At 35.8% G+C, this 22,663-nt stretch overlaps 2 protein-coding genes across 6 annotated transcripts; both read right to left on the bottom strand.

Moving 5' to 3' along the window:
- Window positions 1-3,501: 3,501 nt before the first annotated feature.
- LOC126723049 (protein-S-isoprenylcysteine O-methyltransferase A) lies at window positions 3,502-9,137 on the bottom strand. Of its 4 annotated transcripts, none has more exons than XM_050426273.1 (3): window positions 8,633-9,137; window positions 4,564-4,648; window positions 3,502-4,433 (listed from the first exon to the last, which is right to left on the bottom strand). In XM_050426273.1, exons 2-3 carry the CDS (start codon window positions 4,643-4,645, stop codon window positions 3,847-3,849), a joined length of 669 nt encoding a protein of 222 aa, XP_050282230.1. In that variant the 5' UTR covers window positions 4,646-4,648; window positions 8,633-9,137; the 3' UTR covers window positions 3,502-3,846. The 4 variants fall into 4 exon arrangements, with proteins under 4 accessions (XP_050282230.1, XP_050282232.1, XP_050282231.1 ...); XM_050426275.1 differs by lacking the exon at window positions 4,564-4,648 and adding an exon at window positions 4,689-4,758 and having other exon boundaries at window positions 3,502-4,563; window positions 8,633-9,136; XM_050426274.1 differs by lacking the exon at window positions 4,564-4,648 and having other exon boundaries at window positions 3,502-4,563; window positions 8,633-9,136.
- A 2,161-nt stretch (window positions 9,138-11,298) lies between these two features.
- Window positions 11,299-22,161, bottom strand: LOC126723050 (protein transport protein SEC16B homolog). Of its 2 annotated transcripts, none has more exons than XM_050426277.1 (14): window positions 22,021-22,161; window positions 19,877-21,716; window positions 19,428-19,748; window positions 18,686-18,802; window positions 18,279-18,401; window positions 17,991-18,158; window positions 15,735-15,860; window positions 15,492-15,626; window positions 15,065-15,192; window positions 14,839-14,947; window positions 14,451-14,759; window positions 12,952-13,095; window positions 12,570-12,871; window positions 11,299-12,405 (listed from the first exon to the last, which is right to left on the bottom strand). In XM_050426277.1, the coding sequence occupies exons 2-14, from the start codon at window positions 21,620-21,622 to the stop codon at window positions 11,874-11,876; spliced, it is 4,260 nt and encodes a 1,419-aa protein (XP_050282234.1). In that variant the 5' UTR covers window positions 21,623-21,716; window positions 22,021-22,161; the 3' UTR covers window positions 11,299-11,873. The 2 variants fall into 2 exon arrangements, with proteins under 2 accessions (XP_050282234.1, XP_050282235.1); XM_050426278.1 differs by having other exon boundaries at window positions 19,877-21,761; window positions 22,021-22,133.
- Between the last annotated feature and the right edge of the window lie 502 nt (window positions 22,162-22,663).

The following is a 22,663-nucleotide window of genomic DNA, read 5'->3' on the forward strand; positions in this document are numbered from 1 at the left end:
AAGGTTAAGGCCAGTGTGTTAAGAAGATGGCGAAATGACCCAATGTTCATTAGCTTAAGGAAACTGTTCATTTAGCGGGTGACATGTCCTCGGATAGTTACTTCCTATACCGTATCGAGCACTTAGTCCTCATCTCGGCTAATTTTAAGGTGAGTTTCGTCCCTCACTGGTCGGCATTGCTATGTCGAATAATTGTATTAAAGTTATGATGACATTTTTTTATTAGCAAATATTTTAGCCATAGTTGTCATTGATTCAAATGCTATATTATTGTGCCGAGCAGCGCTTGTAAACTTATAAAAACATAAAAACAGAACATGCGAAGTAAAGTAACAGCAACTTTTATTAATATGAAAAATTATTACAACGTACAAAAAGGAGCTTAAACAAGCCTATACAAAAGATGAACTGTTGAAGCAACTATAACATCCGCAATGCAGATGAGTAAACAATCAGGTGTCTTTTAAACTCGTCTTCAAAGTCTCTCCAATCTCTGCCTCAGTATTGCTTATATAGAGAGAAGAACCTTCTTAAGAAAAAGATGAAGGAGAAGGAAGAAGAATTTGAAGGACGAAGAAGAAGAAGATGGAGGAGATGAATGAGGAAGATGGAGGAGATGAATGAAGAAGATGGAGGATATGAGGGAGAAGGAGGAGAAGAAGAGGGAAAAGGTGAGAAGGAAGAAAGAGAGGCGGAAGGAGGCGCCAGTGAACGAAGAGAGGAAGAAGCAGGGGCACTTAGTCCCTGCCTCAATCCTGACTCCTAACACACTGGCGCCATATTAGATATGCTCATGAGAGAGTGGGTAGTACTGACGATGTGTGTCCTCGGCTCAGTCACGCCAAAAATGTGACGTGAGCAGTCCCTGCTTCGGATTTTGGCTGAAAGGAATGGGAGACAAATCTTGAGTCTCCGCCATCCTTTCCCTGACCGAGCCATCTCGAGCTTTATTAGGACATTGTGTTTTTGGGAATGAAATGGTTTACTCATGGCTGACTACTGTGGAGAACGTATTATCGGATAAGGTATAACCAGAGAGAAGAAGTGGACTCTGGGAGGAATCTGAGGGACTCAGGTATGAGAAAATCAGCCTTTGTCTTCTCTCTTTATATAGGGGACGAGGAAAAGGGTGCATAATGCGTTCAGATCTCTAGGGAAATCTGCAAGTAAGAGTACACCCGTTTCGTTCCCCCACGCCATCAATAACCGTTAGATCTGGGAAATCTCGTAAAGGGAAAATATTAAAAACGCGCTTCGGATAACCAAACGGCATAAGGGCATCGTGCGCAAATTAAGGGGAACATCTCGTGGACCGGTACACTCCCTGGGCAGGTGAAGAGTCGCCAGCGTCAGTCAAGGGTTGAAATAAATGAGCCACAATAAAGGCTCGGTATTACCAAAACCCACCTTTCCAACCAAGATGTTGGACAGCAGGGTTTTGAGGGGCTATTGTGGGGTCCAATAATTTATGGGCCCGGCCCGCTCGCTCATGGGGAGTCCACAGGCCCAAGCCGAAGAAGGCTATGGCCCAAACTCAAAATAAGAAGCGCAAAATGGCCCGGAGATACAGCCAAGGACAGCTTAGTCCTCGGCAGACCCAAAGTCTCATTGATGAAAATGGTATACAAGTAAACTTTAAAGATCATAAAATATCTCAGGGAAGTTGTCCTTAATACCCTTCACTGATAAGACTCTACACCTAACAGAACCTGATTCTTAGGCTTTATTAACCATCCCCAACAATTCCGGGATTAGACTGACGGGACAAATAGCAGTCCTAAAAAAGTTGACCCTACACGTGGACGAGGGACAGCGAACGTAGGCTAGTATAAAAGAGAAGATAAACTAATCAGAAAAAGATCCCCATCTCACTTCCTAGGAAAAACTCCAGGGATGAGAATGTCCGGACAATATATGTACACCACCACGAAAAACTCACCGCCGGGTAACCGGAGAAAGACATTAGTGCTCCTCGGACATGATCCGAGGAATCCAATCCCTCAAGTTACAAAGCTGTAAAGCTTGGATATCCAGGCTGAAGCCTTTTCTTATCTGAGTTTCCCTAAAATCCGGTTTGGACCAACGCCCTGTGACCAAACGCTAGCCTTTCAAGCCCACTCTCTACAAATCTTATTGTGAGGGATCCTTCACGTGCGAGCCCAACGTCATTGTTGGGCCGTTTGAGAATCGTGTCCCTACAATTATTATTATTATTATTATTAATTAAACATCTATTTTCTTGCAAGTAAATTTTTTTTTTCTAGATCAAGTTTTTGATGTGATAAATTTATTTTTTCCATTTTTTTTTCAATTGGAGCAGAAGCGGAGCCAGGGGGTCGGGGGGCGGCAGGGGGGGGGGGGTGGGCAGTTTGCCCCTTGGCCCACCCCAAAAACACCCTAATACTTATTAAATACCACTGCCTACTTTTTGTTTTTGGGTTTATAAAATGTCACTCTGTTTCTTTGGTCTTGAAACAGAGCATTGGGTTTATAAAATGTCACTCTGTTTCTTTGGTCTTGAAACAGAGCATGACTTCTAAACAAACCATTGAGGAACCTCAAGTCCTCCATTAGCATGCCTTGCATTGAATTTTTTAGTCTATCCCTAGCATATTATAATTTGAACCTTTTATGAGTATTAACCAAAATAATAAAAATTCACACATATTCCACTCAGTATTTATCTAACTACTAATAGTTTGATTCATAACTTGAGTTTTGGATTTAAAAAATTAAAAAATAGATCACTCATGTGAGAAATATCTCAATAGATAAATACAATATTATGAATAAGCTTTTTTTGTAGAGATTTTTTGTTTTTTTTTTTTTTTTTGTATAATTACATTAAATATCACTTAGTATTTAAATGAATAACTTTTAATTTTTCAAATTGGTCTCAAATATTATATATTCACATAATATGTGTAAATGCATATAGTATATATAAATTCCCTCCTCCAACTCAAATCCTAGCTCCGCTACTGAGTTGGAGTATATGTGACCTTTTTTTTTTTTTTTTTTGACTGAAAAGGTAGTGTATATGTGACCTTTTGAAAGAGGTTTGCCTTTTAAACATCACGGGCAATAGGATTTTCTGTGTCGCACGTAACTTTTCAGCCTTGGATCTTTGGGCCTGTGCTTGTTTTCTTTTGATTTTGTCATAAATTCATAATGGCAACAATGCTTTACAATTTCGACTGTGTACGAGCGTAGATGGAAAGGCGAATATTGGCCCTGCATAAAATGAAGATATTTTAGAATAACATCAATTGGATTTCATTGCATTATTCAAATCAACCAGTGCGGGTTTTTTTTTTTCACTTTTAAGGAGGTGGTGTTGGATCTATAAAAAAGGAGGTGGTGTTGCAATAGCAATTGACTAAACATTATGAGTGGTCCACCCCAAAGTATTTGGAACAATAAGAGGGATACAACCCCGCTTAATAGTCATTCTAAAAAGTATTAGAAACTTGTTAGTCAATCAAAAGTTTACTAAACTTTTAACTGTATGATATATTATGCATACTTAGAGGCATGATTGATGGGAACAAAATAAAAAATTTAATATTCCTAACTCCTAATTCCTGAAGACAAGTCTTGTGTCTCTCTCCCAACATGAACAATAATTACAAGAATCTAGCTTCAGAATTACTACCAAGCATAAAGCTGCAATAAAGGAAGTAAATAACTTGGTCACTCTTGCAAACCATTGATAAGTTCAGCTTCAAGGAAATTTCAAGTGCTTCCATGAAACAAGAAGCTAAATGCAACCCAGATCACAGAATCTACAGATCCTCACTTTCTAAATGGCACCCTGGCAAACCCAGCCCACAGAACATCAGATCCTCACTTTACAAATGGCACCCCGGAAGGAACACCTCGGGCATATTCGTCATAACTCGAACCAAAAAATTGCCTCAAGAAATACTCTTCATATGGAATCCGTTGTGCAAAGAAGCGCCAAACAACAATTGCAAATCCAATCGTCGATATGGGATTACAAAGCATTATCTGAGTACCAACCGACCAAATGAAGAAACCACAATATGCAGGATGTCGGATAAATCTATAGATTCCATGAGTAATCAATCTGTGATTCTCCTCACGATTGGTCCTAATAAGATGTGTGAATGAATAACCAGCAGTAATAATTGCTGCTTTCCTTATTATTTCGCCAACTATAACCATTACAAGGCCCAAGTTACTAATCCACCAGTATTCCTTCATCCCAGGAAATAACACAATTTCAATTAAGTACTCCAGCAAAGAAAAGAACATTGCTGCAAGATAACTTGGGCTAATCAGAAGAGACTTAAGATTAACATTTGATTTCCCATGAACGGCGAGTGCTAAAATGTATTCAGAACTGTGAAAGAAAATTATCGAGAGGAACATCTGAGATAACTGTCTGTAAGCCGTGTAACTGAAGATTTCTGTCATTTTTGGTAAATAAATGAAGTCAATTTTTGTCTCAGATGCAATGTAGTGAGAACTATAGCATATAGCTCTCTCAATAAAGGACTAGGATGAATAAACAGGAACTTTTTGGTGTAAGCTTCAGACCTGAAAAAGATGCAGAGCAATACATCGTTAATATGGAAATCTGAACCTCCAAATCACCCCAAAGATGCTTCAAGAAAGACATCTCCTGCCAAAAAGAACAATGATCATAACTAGAATTTAGAGACCTGAGTAAAAACTATAAGGACACATTTTTCCAACTTCCAACGCGACGCCCCTTAAAAAGAAACATGGTATCTGCAAGTAAGCAGAATACTTTTCAGGTAAATTGAATAGAGGTAGCTTACTTGTTAAGGCATCAAGTGGTATTAGGGGTCTCGCATATAACTACTGAAAAAAAAAAAAAAAAAAAAAAGGGAAGAAGAAGAAGAAGAAGAGAGAACGGGATAGAATTGATATGAACCAATGGAGGAATTGCTCATAACCTCAGCAAAACTAAGAGAAATCCTAGATTGTTTAAGTAAAAATAATGCAGAAAAAACTTCAGAAATACTACAGGTTAAGGATTTGAAATAAATGAGACATTCGTGTAAAAGTTAGAGTTGAAAAATGGGAATAGTGGACATCAAGGAACCTAAAAGCAAATATTTCAGCTATCTTGGATCATCTATCAGAATGTTTCTCACTGAAGAGTAAAGTGAAGACATAGTAGAAGACTGTTCCAGAAAAATCCCTGCCTAATAAAAAAACAATTTCGTAATCAACCATAGTTCATGGCACAATAGGATGAATCAGAAACAAGTCCATATTATTGACACAGAAACCAAATTTAGAAACTGAAAAAGTAAAAACAGAAATAGATAGACATGAATAACAAAGGCTAGAAAAACAAGACAAGTTACTAACAAAGCAGTAGAGTGGAGTAATGAAGAAGAATAACAACCTAATTGAGAAGAGCTACTTCAATCGCTGAAATGAGACTAGCACCAAATAATATTCTAGAGGATAAAGAGAGACTAGCATGATTAAAGAGTGGGTGTGAATTGTTAATTCATGATTCCCTAGTTGAAAATATTGTCCCTTACAAAGCAACACTAGATGTATGACTGCTCTTACTATTTTTTTTGATAAGTATGACTGCTCTTACTAAGTAATGGGTTAATGATTACATTTACACAATTAGAAGTTCATGTCTTTACCATCCATGCAAAACCTGTCCTAAATCAGATCAAGGAGAAACCATTCCTACATAGGAAAAAACTAATAAATTCATGATTTAATTCAAGTGTTCATGTTGTCCATATGGCACATCCATTAACTACAAATATCACTAGTGAGAAGGCTAAAAAATTGAACTGTGTTCACTATAAATTTGGGGAAAGCATAAATCGAACTGGTCATTCAGCCACTAAATATAATCTTAAAGGACCTTCATTAAATTTAAATGCCCATTGAAAGAATACAAAAGACATCATGGAACCCAAAGCATGGGTAGCAATATTGGGAGGAAAAGGCCCAGATTCCAACCAAGAGAACCTCCTCATTGCACTACAAGAAATTCTGGTTTGACTAAAAAAATAAAATAAAAAAGATCTATACAAATATTGACTCCATAAATAGCTCCAGTCAGTTTGGATTAGATTCATTCCACTCCCCATCACCACTCTCTGTGAGAAAATGGAACAGCATGAACATAGAGTAAAATTTTTATATTCCACAACTGCCACAAAAAAGCAATACTAAGGTCCATTTCAAACCCAGCTAACAAACCTTCAAATTGCCAAGGCAATATTATAAAAGTCACCAATAAGAAACTAACCCATAGATAAGGGGGGGAAGTGCTTTTTCCTAATTGGAATTGTTGGGAAGATGTAGGGAGTTACTTTTCTTTGTCACCCAATCTGTGACAAAAACGGAATTATTAAAATATATCATTCACAGTCATCCATTGATTTTTTTTTTTTTTTTTTTTTAATTCTTGAAAGCTGAACCCTATCTATTAGTTGTAGAATCTGACCTTCAGGATGACTATTGTTCTACAGTATCCATTATCAAATCAATTATTCCCACAAACAAATTGAAACTCGAAACTCAAGATGCATAATTTTCAGCCCTTCTGTTTGGCTCTTGACTCTTACTCTATTCTCCTTAGGACATCCTTTTCTTTCTTTTCTCTTTTTGGTCCTGTCCAAACAGTTTTGGAGCCTTTCAATTTGTACTACTCATAGTCCTAGATCGTCTTGGCACCCCAAACACCATAGCATGAGTTATGAGCAGCTCCGAAAAATGAGACCTACTTAAAAAAATTTCCCAGTAATCTGATCATATGTGAAATTGGGTCCCTACAGATTCAAAACAGGCTCAGGAACCAGAATTGATCCTCTGTTCACCTCCTCAGAAGTGAGAAAGTGAGTAGCAACCTAAAAAAGCCCTCCCTTTCCATAACATAGAAATTATCTCCACATCTTTAATTCTTTATTCTAATACAGAGTAGCATTTTCAAGTACCCTTAGTAATCTTATCATCACTGTTTCATACTGCCACAATATATCAATACATCATATTATTCGTATCCAGGGCCGACCCTAGGCTTAGGCCAATTAGGCCATTGCCTAGGGCCCCCTTACTAGAGAAGGCCCCGAATTCGGGGGCAAATTATTTATTTATTTATTTTTATATATAAATATTTTTGGGAGATATTAAAACATTTTAGTTTACATTTTTTTTTCACCATTAAGAAAGCTTAAAGAATTAAGTAATGATAGAGATAGAGATAAGACAAATTTAAATAAATAGGTCTTACAAATAGACGTGTTACTAATCACAAGTAATTCAAATAGAAAAATGTTAAAAATACTATAAATTTTTTTACATAACTTTTATTTATTTAATTAATTTTATACAAAATAAAAATTATACTCTAACCTAATCTAAGTATATATGTGTGTAACTCTATTCTACAGACTTAAATCTCGGCCATTGCCCCCCACACCCCACAAGAACTTATATTTGTGGAGTAATCACTACACCAAAGGTGTGTGGTGGTCTCCATAACTTTTATAATTTGATGTGATAATGAATATGATAGGTAGATTTCAACAAACTTGTGGAGTGATCACTGCACCGAGGGTGCATGGTGGTCTCCATAACTTTTATAATTTGATATGACAATGAATATGATAGTAGATTTCAACAAACTATTGAATGCATTTTTGAATGAATATTTGTGATTGGTGATATATCTTTGTAATTCTCATGTTGTAAATTTTATAATATTTCTAGTATTTTTGTAAGCCTCATGTTATTGATTACATTCATTACAACACCAGTTTGTAGTAAAATTTGTTATAACTTTAGCATTTTCTCAAATAAAAAAAAAATAAAAAAGAGTAAAAAGAACAGATTTTAAAAAAATTATTATATAAAATATTAGTTAAATATTATTTAAATGATAACATAAAGGCTCCATTTGAAAATTTTGCCTCCGAAACGCTTAGGCCGGCCCTGTTTGTATCCCAAAAAACATGAAACAATGAATTTAGAAACTATAAGCCCAGTGACACAAATTTTCACAACTACCAAAGTGACATATTGTAGTTGATGACATGCTTTGTAAAGTGATGTAAGTGGTGGAACCATTTGAAAGTGTGATGTTGCACTATTCACAACTTGACATCTCAGCGAGTTGTGAAAAAAAATTATGAAAAATGTTGTGTACCTAGCATTTTAGAAAACCAAACAACAGTAAATCTCAACAGTCCTTTCCAATCCCATCTCTTTTTTCCTAACAGGGAAAAATAGTATGAGAATAGAACCAAATTCTATGAGTAACCCATGTCATTGAAAATACAGGAAAAATAAAAAATAGAACATAATTTGATTATTCTCTTCAAACAGCACAAACACAATGCACAGATCACAACCCAGAATCCTACCAAATGAACCAAATCACATAATAAATTAATGTACTCATAAACATAAAAATAAGGAATTCACTTTCTGGGGTTTCTCAGCACCATAAAAAAATATTATCATACCCAACATTTTCTCATTTCTCATATAGCAATAGCACACTAAATAAATCATAACCCAACAGTCTAATCAAACACATCAAGTCTCAAACTTTATATAGAATTCATAATATAATATGAAGATTTGAGTGAGAGATTACCTGAGTATTGAATGATAGTTCACTTTACTTAGACTTCACAGTCCCAGATACCGTTTCCTCACTCGAAGGTGGTCGTCAAAAGTTGAGCTTGGTCGGCTTTTCTTACAACCTTGTCAGCTTTGCAATTTGGTCATGTTCCAATAGGGGGCTAGAGCTAGACTATGCTTGAGGTTATATATATATTTATGTTGGGTTTTTATAGTAGAAACTAGAAAAAACAACCACCTATTTGATTTTGGGGGTACTTAGCACTTTGTACTCCCAAACTACAGGTTGATCTCTCTGTCTTCGTCCGTGAAGGGTTGTGGTTTTGAAAGGAAAAGAAGAGGTGGGTTTGAACGGCGGAGTGGCGTAGACGTGGTGGAGGAGGAGCGGCGGAGACTGGATGGGCCGGCGGTGGAGACAGGGGAGGGTTTAGGGACCGAGAACAGCTAGGATCGATGGAGAGAGAGAGAGGAAAGAGAATAGATTTTGGACCATTTGAATGGGGTTAGAGTCTTGGAGACCATTGGGCTCCTATTACTTTGGACCCTTCTTTCTTTTTTTTTTTTTCTTTTTTTTTTTTAAATCTAGACACAAATTCAATAGAATTTTAATTTATGGATCCACTATATAATGATTTTTTTTTTTAATGACAAATTTTAGCTACAAAATAAATATTATTACATATTTTGAAAATTTAATCGTTGAATTGTATGTTATTTACATATTTTAATACACATATTAAATTTTGTATTAATCATATATTAATTATTATATGATCTATAAGTTTATATTTTTTGCATAATTTTAAACTACAAAAATTTACAATTTAAACATTTTATTGATAACATAGCCATTTATTTTTAATTTTCTACAAATTTTGCAAGTATAGAGAATATAAAAAGAATATGTAATCCAATTGTGGATTTGTCAAAATTTACCTCCAATAAAAATATATTGAGTAAGGCTACAACCAATTTTGTAGCTAAATTTTATCTTTTTTTTTTTTTTTTAAGCTTAAATCCACAAAATACGTTGTTAGTTGAGCTAATTGAAGTTTGGAGCTTAGACCCAAACTTTGACCTTTTTGATAAATTTTTAACTAGTTTTTTTTTTTTTTTTTGGTTTGTCTGGAATTATTTATATATAATGAGCTATGCTACTGGCACAATAAAAGGTTGAAGTGTTACTCGGTCATCCTCCTTAACCCTTTTTTTTTCATCAAAAAGGAAAAAAAAAGTTTGAAGTGTATATGGAATGTTTGTGGTGATTTGGTGAGTATGTAATGTTTAGGGAAACATTCTATGCTCTTTTAAGAACGAAAACATTTTCTATTCTACTTAGCTTATTTTTCATTGACCATAGAAAATATCTTCCATTTATTTGCATTTTTTCACCATACCAAACATTAGAAAATGTGAAAAATATTTTCTGTCAAAATAAACTACGTGAAAATGAGATTTGTATAATACAATTTTATGGGGTATAAGTACCATTCCACATATCAGGAAATACAAAAATGTTTTATGTGAAAACAAAGTGTAAATGAGATTTTGTGAAATGCATAGAATTTTTAGGGGTACAAGTATTTTTTTTTCTCTATTTTTTGGGGTAAAAATTAGATTCATTCAACAAAACTAAGGAACATGAGATGTCTCAAGCAATACCTATTAAGAAACATCTCATTGAGGTCATCCTCATATAAAATAGTTAAGTCCATAGACAGACTGTCATACAAAATAAAATTCAAGACTAGAATCACGTGAACTTGGATTAATTTTACAAATATTTTTTTTATATATATAATAAAAAAGGAACTACATGTACTTGGATTAAAAAAAATTCTCTTAATACAAAAGAGAAATGTTATGTCTACAATATTTTCAGAACAAATCCTAAGTAATAAGTTATCATGGATGGGCAAATAAGTTGATTAGTTCTCATCCTAACTAAACAGCATCTGCCTGCAATCATTCGGAATAGGCGACACAATGTCATTGTCACATACGAAGAGTTACCTAAAACATCAACAATAGATCTAGTAGCATCTAACTCTACTTCTATAGCAGTAAAATTACCTCCCCCACCCCACTATCTAGCTATCACCTTTGCGCATAATAGAGGAAATTCAAAACTCCATACCCTTCTAGGAAGCTCTCTGCCTTATGAAGCACAAAATGATGAGTTTTAGTCTGGCTCACGATCTGAGCACTATATGAGTCTAGGAGAACTAGTAACAAACAAGTGGTGGGAGACAGGGAAGGCTTCAATGTTCGTCCAGTGATCAGAAAGGGTTAGTGTGGCGATCAAATGTTCTGGCTTCTGGTTGACGTTAGGTCCCTAGGGATTTTTTAGTTACTACTTTTCTGAGAGTTTATAGAGGGTATTGAGTCTATTGACTTTCGATTTTCTCCACTATAAAGAGATGCAAAATAAGGAGGCTAAGAGGAAGCAATTCAAGGTAAGATTAAATTTATAATTAAAAAAAAAAAAAAGAAAAAAAAAAGAAAAAAAAAAAAAGAGAGGTAAAGTAGAGTAGAGATTCTCAGAATTGATCCATTTACAGCTTTGATGTGTTAAATTTCGCCAAGATGAGACAGAGACTAACATAAAAAACTGGAAATAATTCTTCGCTTTTTAATAATTTGACAATTGAGTGGGGATTTAGACTCTACACAACTCCGTTGAAAATTCGATAATCATCAGTAAATGCCAATTGAGCTACAAGATATTCCCTTAATCAACAGCCAGCCTCAACTTTAATAGAACGTTGGACACGAACTGTATGCCTCCATTTTCAACATTTAATTGTATTTTCATATTTTGACAAGTTTTGATAACAATCATTCATTAGCAGAATTTGTATATCTTTTTTTCTTTTCCTTTTGCAATTTTCGGTAAGCAGTTTTAGCCTTGATAATAGAAAGAAGGGATGCTTTCTTCTGATCCTCGTCTTCCTCAAGGCAATCTAGCTCTAATAAATCAGCAAAGGGCCACAGAGCAGTGCACCATCACAAGCCCTAATTGCTTCAATGGCAATGGGCTTCTCAAAGGGCAGCAACTAGAACAGTGAACATCATATGTTGGTCTAAGATGTATAAGAATTTCCAATGTGGCTAAGGGACTTCACCAAAAATCTGAACTCCCCCATAACTGCCATCCTCCATCTTCAATCCTTACAGCAAGATGAGGAGACAAGTATGCTCTTTGACAAGCTTTATCGGGAGAAGCAAAACTACAGAGAACTGTTCGTTAAGCCTCAAAGTTCAACTTCATGAAGATCATCTCTAGAACTATTACGACTCGATGGAAACTGCACTGATAAAGGGTCACCTGGCCTGTACAAAGATGGAGATATACCGAGGACTTCTCCTAAAGGTTTTACTTCATTCATCATTGAAGGATTCCATCCATCACTAAGGTTTCCACTCCATGATGCTGTACGCCGTGAGGGAGGGGGAACTAAGCTAGTTCCATGTGCCATTGGCCCTGTTTTCCTTTGTACAATATTATCCATGCTAGGAAACCGCTGCAGACTCATTGATGGCAATGTTGATTTTTGTGTGGAAGAGATGGAATCCTCCTTAAATGAAGTAGGTGGATTGGCATTGTTCAGAGTAGCCTCTTGCATGCTTTCTCCAGGTGTCTGAACTGTCTCCACAACAGAAGCTACTGGAGCAGGGATGAAAAATTTAGGATTGGAACCACCCCCAGGTTTAGCAGCTGGAATAGAAGGTGTCTGGAACAAATTTGATGGGGTCCCACCACCCTTATTGAATGTGTCAACATACCTGAAGAAATTAAAGTAAGTTTTACATATATAATCAGGAATGGTTGTGAAAAAATGCAAAACAAATGGACTTCCTGGTGGCCACCCTATTACAACACTGAAACACGCGCACACACACAAACACAGAGAGAGAGAGAGAGCAGAGTAGTTTTCCAAAGCCTATACCTTGAGCGAACACCCATCCGTCCACGTGCAGAGAACTGGTTTGAACCAGGTGGAATAGGTGGGATCCCTGAACTTCGTTCAGAAGAGATTGGGCTTTTGGTTTCAAGCCCCAATTCCAAGGGAAATCCTCCAGTTTTTGGTGCATCTTTCACGTTGTAATCTGGCATTCCATTCTGAAAAGCTGCAGTCGTTGGTGGAGGTGGTAGGGCGGCCTCCTCAGGTGGAGGAAGTTCAGCGCCTTCTTCAACCCATCTCTTAAGCTTTTCATCATAATAGAATCTATTCTTCTCACCCAATTTAGCCTTCAGAAGAATATTGGGAAAAGTAAGTTCTCAGGGTGGTGCAAGAAAATGATCTTAAAGGGGGAAGTTACTTCACATACCTGCCGGTCTGGTCTGGATCTCAAGACCAATCCCACAGTCTTTTGGAATAGCTGTGAGCCAAAACGACCAAAACGAGATGACCCACCTGATGCTGATGCCTTTCCTTGCGTATCAGAAGAGTTTGTTTCCTTAGATGAATCAACCTGATTGAAGAAAAAAAAAAATCTGACGTAAGAAGTTTATCCCTACCCCTCATCTCTCATTTAAATCTAGGTTCACATTACATCCAACAGAGCCTCCTAGTGTTTACTAGTTACTAATTCAATAATTCTTTACCCATGCCACAATGCCTAAGCTTCACCTCACAATAGGATAATAATTCACAACCCTCCTCCTTAAGCATAACACATCTCTTCATTATTCACATATGATATCTCCACAAACGCCATCCCAATTTTCATGTAAGTGTTTACAACGGTAAGAAATTATAATAAGCAATTTGTAGGGATGGTGATGAGTGCTGCCCTCTGCTTTAAAGAGTAGGGATGGAAAGGCCATAACCATAATCAGGATGCATATGGGGGTTGGTTAAGAACTCTAATCATCTCACTTATGGAACAGGGATGTTTTGTCCACCCCAGCCATTCCCATACATAATTTTATGTATCTTCAATATACCATAAGTAAGGCTAGACAACTGTATGAGCTTTGTGTGTATGCATATGTGACATTCACGCACCTTTCTTTAATTCAGTAAACCCGTACAGTGCCACCCTAATCAATTAGGATAAGAATCCTCTAAGAGTTCAAAGGGTAAATCCACTGCGGACTTCCTAAAATCCAATACAACCAATGCGAAATGAGTGAATTGAATTTCACCACTTCACTAGCAATTAAACAAAGAAAAAAATGCAAATTCCACCCTCTAAGTTTGAACAAAATTCATTTCAATTGTCTAACTTTAATTTCATTCAATTGAGTTCTCTAAGTATAGCATTTCCATCAAATTTTGTTAAATGTTGTGGTTAAGTGTCCAAATTTTTATTTTTATTTATTGTTTCTTCAAAATTTTTAAATTAAAAAAAAAAAAAAATCAATTAATTATTGAAAAACATTTTCCAGAAATTTAAAATAATTAAATTAAATTAATAACAGAAGTTGACAAACAGGCCTTGATTGAATAAACTTAAAACTTAGAGATTTCAATTGAACGAAAGTAAAGTCAGAGGGCAAAAATGAATTGTGGTCAAACTTAGAGGGTGCACTTTGCACTTTTGCCTCAAACAAACATTGACTAGTACTATTTTGACATGCATATAATTTTTAATGATGTGACAAAATTCAATCGTCTCATTTCACAATGGATGGATAGGATATCAAGAACTCCATGGTAGAGATAACCTAGGTAGAGTTAGCCCAGGAACTTTAAATTATCTTAATCGACCAAATTATAACTCAATTTTTTAAAAATTTTTGTAAGCAATGTCAGGAAGAAATGCCATCCCGAGAAATGAAGCAATGGACAAAAAACAGAACACCAGCCAGCAAAAATTTCTACCTTCTTAGGAGCACTACCAAAGATTGGCTCCGAGACACTTCTATTAGGCATTTTGTTCTCAGCAGCCCGCTCATTTATGGGTTCCACTGAAGCTGATGGCATTAATGAAGACATTGCCATTGTTGATTGACTGTTCGATACTTTAAGGCCTCCTGGTTGAGAAGCATATTCATTATGTTGAGCACCACTATGTGATGTTGAAGGTACAGGTGGAGGTAGGCCTCCAACAACACGATGAGCAGTACTGTCAATGAAGGTAAGCAATTTACCAACCAGTTTGGTTGGAGCCAAATTTGATCCATAACCACCCTGTACATGATATATCTTCACATATAAGAAATCAAACCTCTAGCTTCATTGATGAAAAGAATAAACGTTCGAGAGAAACCTGCTGGTGGGTTCTAATCCGCTCCTCAAGAGACAACACTAATTGTCTCCATGTGTCCACTTCTGGTGCTCTACCAGTCTTGAGAAACTTCAAAATTGCATGGCAGTACCTATGCCAATATATTGTGTGAAAAGACCAAAGGCCATTTTGCAGAAACCATAATTAACTTATTCATTTTTTTTACAAAGTAAATTACCATACTTCAATATAAAGCAATCATTCTTACTTCAAAGCATCTGCAACTTTTCCAACTTCAGCCAGCATGTGGGCATATATAAGCTTATATGGCTGAAAAGGTAGGAGGAGAAACTGAGAATTCCCAAGCACCTTTGAGTACTCATGTAATTCTGTCCTCTGCCCACATATTCATAAAGCTTGTTCATTTACATTATTCAGAAAAATAGTTGAGAGGAAAATAAAGGAGTGCAAATGTATTTCCAAATAACTTGGTAACAATGGTCACGATCCACAACATAATCCATGAGCTACCAAAGATGCTGCTTCTTGAACAGACTGAAATTCAAACTTTACAAGCTAAATACAAGCTGCCAATAAGAATCAAAATCACACATTCTAGATGATAAAATACTGCATCAGCTTTGAAAAATCCTAGTTTAGAATTGATATATGAGACAAAGGGTAATCTAGAACACCTGTATTGCCTCAGGGCTGGCAAATGTTCGTGGAAATTTCAAATGATCTGCACCAATAAGACAGAGTCTTGCAGCATCCGAATATGGTTCAATGCTGGCTTCTGCAACCAAATAACATATGTGTGCAGCAGTAGTCTGTACAATTACATCAGAGTCAGGGAGAGAGCAAAGAAAAACATAGATCTACCAGAGAAAAAACAAACAGCAAAAGACTCAATATAAATGAAAGCACATGTTACGTACCTCCCCATGCTCCTTCCATAGGCAATCTCCTAGATGAATGATGACAAGCTCATCATCTTTTGTTCTATTTGCAGTTATGACAGCTAAATTCTCTTCCCATTCCTCTAACATGCAGTTAGCCCCACTCTGTAGTACACAATATAAGATCATTAAACTAGATGAAGCTGTTTCATAAAAACAAATAAATAAATCAAAATTATAACCAAAAAAAAAAACCCTAGCTGAAGCAAAATTATTTTGAAGAACTAGAAAGATATAAATCAACTAATAGACGTGTTCAAGGGTTCTTATTTTCATCATATTTTTAGGGCTGGGAAAAATGTTAGAAAAAAATAAATAAATTTGAGTATTACATGTTATCGGCACTACTTGTAGCTAAGGACTAGGATCTCATACATTTAATATACATTTGATGCAAAGCAATTCGATTTTGTTTCCCCAAGCTTCACAATGTATTGATTTGACATACATAGTTCAATTTAAATCCAGTTTGAGCTTACTTCATGCCTTATTTCCATGGATAAAAAACATATGTCACAGAGGAAGCAAGAGTTCCCACCCTTAACATTCATAATCCTCCCCCAACAATACCATAACTTACTATTTGTACACCTCAATGCTAAGAATAGATGAGAGATTCAAAACAATAGATCAAAAGGTCTCACATCCATTAGAACCCTGTACATTGTTTTCTCCCACTACCCACAACTTCAGCTTCAATTCTGCTCACCATATAGACATTATTATATTCAAAAAGGTTTTTTTTTTTTTTTTTTTTTTTCTGATAGTATTAGTACTCATATTATCACATCACAACCTACCATGCCATATCAATAAGAATATTGGCCATGGGGTAATCTACTAATTTTTCCCCTCATTGCATGATGCTTTCTTGTTAAAATGGTCTCACCTTTTCTAATTGTTGCTGAACTTGTGTGCATTTAGTACCATGAGCATGTATATGGATGTTCACATACATTTTAATTTTACCTAAAAACCTCCTAAAAAAGGTTACAACTATCATGATTACAAAGGTCCTGTTTTCCCTTAAACAATTAGGATCCATCATTTGATTTTCTATGAGAACATGGTGTTTTGAAAAATAGGCCCCATTTGGTATAGTAGTTTAACGACATGTTTTCAGTTTTTAAACAACATTATATGCATTTTCACACACTTTTTCAACCACACGTATTTCCAAAAAATACAAACAACGTTACTAAAACAACATTACCAAACGGGTACTTCACCAGAAACAGCTTCTAGAATTAAGTTTGGTAGCGCATTTTTACATTGTTTTATGTTTTTATGAATTTTAAAATAGAACATTTTTACCAATCAAAAAAAAAAAAAAAAAAAACACAGGCTCAAAGTTTTCCAATTGATTGCATGAAGCCTATAAAACCTTATTCTCCCTGTTTTAGATTTTTCATCTTTTTAAAATAATTTTTCAATTAGCTCTAAATCAAATGGCACTTCCTTCTTCCATGAGAACAGATACAGTGAGTTGTGGGTTCAAAACTCAGTAACAAGATTGTACCTAGTGCACAAGGCTCCTGTATTGTAGGGCCTAGTAGAGGTTGTTGGTAGATAGCTTTAACCTCAATTTTTGGAGAAGCTAATTCTCGCATTCAAACTTGTGACACTTTCCTTGAACGAATGACACTTGCCATTATACCAAGGTTCAAAGCTCACTGGAAATTCAAAATACTTTAGGGTGTGTGTGTGTGTGCGTGTGAGAGAGAGAGAGAGAGAGAGAGGGGTTTAATGGATTATGTCCTTAAATTTTGCTTTATAAACCCAAAGTATCTTTCACTTTATGATCTTGAAAACATATGCATTCAAGGAACAATTCCTTATTCACTATATCAAGCTTCAGACCTACTCCTCCACACCCCCAATAAATACATATAACTATTTTTTTTTTTTAAAAAAAATCAGATCATAAGCATCAGAATAGTATCAGCTTATAGGAAACAGGAAACTAGCAGGCAGGATCAGGAATGAGACCTAAGTATTTCACATCTAAAGAAAGGTTTCATGACAAAAAAACACATTCAGCAAAAATAGCAAGCCCAAGTATTTCTTGTCTGTAGCAACATTTTCATGACAAAAAACACATTCAGAAAAAAAATAAATAAATAATAATAATAATAATAATAATCAAAGTAATCAAAAATAGCAAAGGCAAATAAATTCATCAAGAACAAAAAACATAAAACCTTTTCAGCACAAGTCATTGAGTTAATATATCACCTTGACAGGCTGTTGAAAAAAATCTACAGAACCGGGTAAGGTGCCACTAGTAGTGGCACTAGAAAACACTTCTGCAGGCTGCCCAGCAATAAGCAGGCATAAAGTCCGCAAAGGTGATCCAGCTATGAATTGGTTAAGTGCCATTTGCTTCACAGTATCAACATAAAACTGCCAGCATTTCAAAATGAAAGAAGACATTATCAGCATCAACTACATGTACACTTCTAGTAAGGATTTTTAATATGCAGGGAAGACGTGTGAAGAAAGCTAAAATCTGATGGCAAGAACCTGATCCCCAAGTTGAGATGCAAGAACAAGTGCCGGTCCCCACAGTTGACCTCCCTGTGCACATTGCAAAGCCTCTTTCTTCCTACCAGAGACAAGAAGACTCTGCACCTCAAGTGCGGTAGCCTTGAACAGATCAATTAGTAATGTTAGTTTTAAGAGTCATGTTAACGGATGCTCTTAGGGATATTGTTAATAAACCATAATAAGAATGTTTTGACACCACTTTCATGGGAAATATAAAAAGTTGTCAACAACATTTATTGTATCATTCTCCCAATAAAATGTTTCTAAAAATAGTTCCTAAAGAGCATTGGTTAACATTTCCCTAGTTTTAAATGGCATTAAAATATTCAATGTTGCAAAAGGCATTAACTACATAAAACTGGGAGAAAAAAAAATATGGATACCTGAATTTGGGCTTCAGAAGGCAAGCTCTGCAAGCAGTGTGCAAGTGCACCATACGCACTCTTTCTCTTGGAAGTTGTAAAGAGCTTAGCAATAGCTGACTCAGGACAATCACTTTCCTAATTAAATTTAAAAAGCCAGGAAAGATCAATGGCCAGTAATCAAACTCATGAGAAAAAAATTTGAATTGATGTCTTTGAGTCTTTAGGAGAAAATTTATGGGCTTCACACTTACATTTTACGATACATATTAAGAAATTAAGATTAGAAATATGTTTTATTTTAAAAGTAACCTGTAGCATACAAAACACATCCAATTTAAATGAAGTGTTCAATGAAATACTAACTAGCCAGACACTTCAAAGCATTCAAAACAACAATAAATACAAGTACACTCGTTGATATTTATTTAAATATAAACAGCTGGTAATGGGTGAATAAAAAAATTTGTGATAGGATATTTCATTGTCCCATGAAATTTGAACAGTCTCTCCTTAGTTTAATAAAAAATACATCATCTTTAATGAGGCCAGCAAAAACTCCCTTACCATAATTTATGGGAGGGGCTTAATTTTAATAATCCTTGAAAATCTATTGCACTATACTTTCCTAAAGATGGCTGCCACTCTTGAAATGTTCCATTCATAATGGAAGGTTTTTTTTATTTTTATTTTTTCTCGATCAGATATCCAGATAGGTTGTGTGTAAATAGAACTATTAGGAACAATTAATTTCCGATCTTACCTTCAAGGCTTGGTCAGTGCCAAAAGGTGATCGAAGTTTTCCATAATACTGACATGATATTTTCAGCAAAGAAAAAAGCAACCTAAGATCTTCACTTTTCCTATAATCCACGATTGGAGATTCACAGGTAGCAATCTTTTCATCAATCCATTTGTTTAACTCCTTACTTCCAACACTCCCACCAACCAAGGGACCAGGAAAAGATTGTTGGCACAATGAATAAAAATAATCACAAGCACCCAATCCAAAGCTTGAAGAATCATTTTTGTCCATGACAACTTCCATCAAGTTGAGAACATTAAGCACACCTCCTACAGAGTCCTTCACATGAGAAAACACCAACACCGATTATAGGCAGTAGCAACACTAACAATAAGTGTTAAATAATTTTGTAGTAAGAAAAGAAAAGTAAAAGTAGATATTGAAATCAGAAGAAAATAAGATCTAACCTGGCTTTCATATGAGTTTCTGATAAAAGAACTATTATCTTTCATGACTATAAGTTTCCCACCAAAACCAAAAGTGACTAGAGCATGTGGAGGCCGTCCTGCAGATGACCTCCCCTCACTTGGCGCATAAGAGAACTGAGTTCCACTCTGTGGCAGCTGTTGTGAAAAATTCACTGGTTTCTGATTACCCAAGTGAGCAGGTGAGAAATGCATGTGTTGATTTAGGTCCTTGGCCTGATTTTGGTGCTGATAAAAATTTTCATCAGGAATAAAGCTTTGAAACTCAGCAACCCTACGGCCGCCGTCAACACTTTGATTTGGCTGTTCATACTGAGCAAGTGATCCACGAGGAACGAATCCCAACTGTTGATCCACAGAATCAGTTAAATGACCAGTGGAACTGTAATGGTTCCCTAATTTCTGGTTTTCAGTAAACCCAATTGTGTCACTCTTTGCAACATGTTGAGTTTGCCACATATTCACAGTTTGGTTATTGTAATTGCTCGCAGATCCATCCCAGTTTGCAACATGTTCTTGACTAACTAGACTTTGTGACTGATGATTCTCCACATTCTGATTTTGATATTGCTGATTATAATGTACACTTGTTAACTGATTTGAAGCTGGAGTGTATGTTTCCAACAATTTCCATTCTTTAGTGATGCTGTCATAGTACCAATCAGGATAATTGGGATCAAATACCATATGAGCTGGGTATTGCATATTTCCTTGGGAAATCTGATTCCAGTGAGAGACACTGCCAGTTGTACATCCGTCATCCACAGTTCCAACAACAGACTGAGCCTGAGCTGTTTGCTGCTGATAATAACCACCTACTGTGTGGTCTGAAAGAACTGCATCTGCATTTGCATGATCATTTGCATCCACATTAATATCAGCACTTGAACTTGCATTTGCATCATAACCCTCCAACTGATACCATTGCCCAGTGTTTGTGTCGTACTTCCACCCTGGATAAAGATTTTCCCAATTCTGACTACTACTCAAATCCTGACCATCTATATTCTGCCCCGTAACTGCCCCATAGTATTGACCTTCTTGATGTTGCCCATAATTGGAGGCCCCCAAATCAGCAACTGGGTTTTCCGAAACACCATCCACAAAATTAGATTCTGTCCCCAACTTGCCCATATTCGTCACATTCTCAAATGGGTCTTGTGAGTTATCTTTCAATTCACTAAAGAATTCCGAGTACGTCCCAAATTCACCACCATTATCATCCACCTCCGACTCAAATGAACTCCACTGAACAACTTTCAGACCCGTTCCCACAGACACGCTACTCTCACCCACTGAACTATGCAATGCACCTTCCTCCCCTTTCCCCACTTCGCTACCCTCATTTGTTTCATTGGGTATCACTACTGATGGAACGCTCTCTTCGCCAACCACACTATTAGACTCATCAGTATTACCGGGTACCAACGAATTGCCCACTTCACCAACCACATTTTCCTCATTGGCATCCAATGATGCAGCAGACACAACCAAATCTTCATGGCCCATTTCATCATTGACCTCAAGACCATCATTGCCACCGGAGTCAACTCCGGCAGCCCCCACTTCGCTAATCCTTAGATTAGAAACCGCTTTTGCCTCATCTAAAGCATCATTCTTTACAACACTAGGCACAGATCCAGTAAATTCAATTTCATCATTAACAAGTTTATCAAAAAAATCCTCATCCGTCTGATCCTCCACCTCAAATGGAGGAGAAGAAGCCATCTATTATCTATATATATACAGCAACACCCCTAAGCCTCAAACAAAAAACCCCACAACAGAATCAACTCCAATCAATCCCTACTATTCACAATTCCTTCACAAAACACAAACACATTGACAAATTTTGAGCTATGAATTTCTGGGCAATCCAAATTTGTCACAAAATAAATAAACAAATTACCATTGACCCATCTTAAACAAACCCAAAATACAAAAGATCTAGGGGTTTATAGTTTATACAATCTCTTAAAAAAAAAAAAAAAAACTCTATTTTGACTTTGGTTTTGGCATGGAAAATTTTCAGCCAAAACCCACAAGAAAAAGTACTTGCAACTTGCAATTAAAGCATTTGATTGAGTGATAAAACTTCAAATGATGAGAGAATGAGAATTGCTTACCTGTCAGATTAAAGGGTACAGAGAGAAACACAGAGAAAGAGAGAGAAATGGGCAACTGAGACAAAACATGGATTTGGCATAGCAATAGCAGTAGTGGGAAAATGGGAAAACAAGAGAAAACACCGCACCCACCAAAAAGTTTATAAATTTTGGGTTTTTTTTTTAATTTTTTTATTTTAATATTATATAATATATGTTGCTCCACGTGCCACTGGTGTATGGGTTTTTTAGGTACACGTGATCATGGGTCTCTTAGTGGAAAAATGATGGGTAGGTATGTTGATTTATAGATTTTACTTGGTTGACTTTTCTTTTCTTTTTTGTTTCATTCAAGATATAGTTTAGATATAATTGACATTATATTAGATTACTATATGAATTAAATTTAATCTAATTATAACCTTGAGCATGTACTTGTGTGGTGCGGTGTGACGTTAATCCAAAAGTTCCAAGTTAGATTTATTACATTATCGATACATGAGATTTCTAAATATTTCTTGAATATAATAAGTTAAATTGTCTTGTCAAAAGTTAGGACACTACTTCCTTATATATATAAAATAAATAAATAAATATTCTAATATCGATAAAATTCTCTTTTTTTTTTTTTTTTTATAATGTGTTTAGATTTAATTATAGTACA

The sequence above is a fragment of the Quercus robur genome, chromosome 4 (assembly GCF_932294415.1).
Source record: "Quercus robur chromosome 4, dhQueRobu3.1, whole genome shotgun sequence".
Taxonomy (NCBI): Eukaryota; Viridiplantae; Streptophyta; class Magnoliopsida; order Fagales; family Fagaceae; genus Quercus; species Quercus robur.

Excerpts from the sequence above, each read along its gene's own strand:
- LOC126723049 (XM_050426273.1), bottom strand. The coding sequence starts at position 4,645 with ATGTCTTTCTTGAAGCATCTTTGGGGTGATTTGGAGGTTCAGATTTCC. Across the intron at positions 4,434-4,563 it reads TTGCTCTGCATCTTTTTCAG|AAATCTTCAGTTACACGGCT; the intron begins GTCTGAAGCTTA and ends CAAAAATGACAG.
- LOC126723050 (XM_050426277.1), bottom strand. The coding sequence starts at position 21,622 with ATGGCTTCTTCTCCTCCATTTGAGGTGGAGGATCAGACGGATGAGGAT. Across the intron at positions 15,627-15,734 it reads TATGGAAGGAGCATGGGGAG|ACTACTGCTGCACACATATG; the intron begins GTACGTAACATG and ends GTAATTGTACAG. Across the intron at positions 13,096-14,450 it reads TTGGTAGTGCTCCTAAGAAG|GTTGATTCATCTAAGGAAAC; the intron begins GTAGAAATTTTT and ends TTCTTCAATCAG.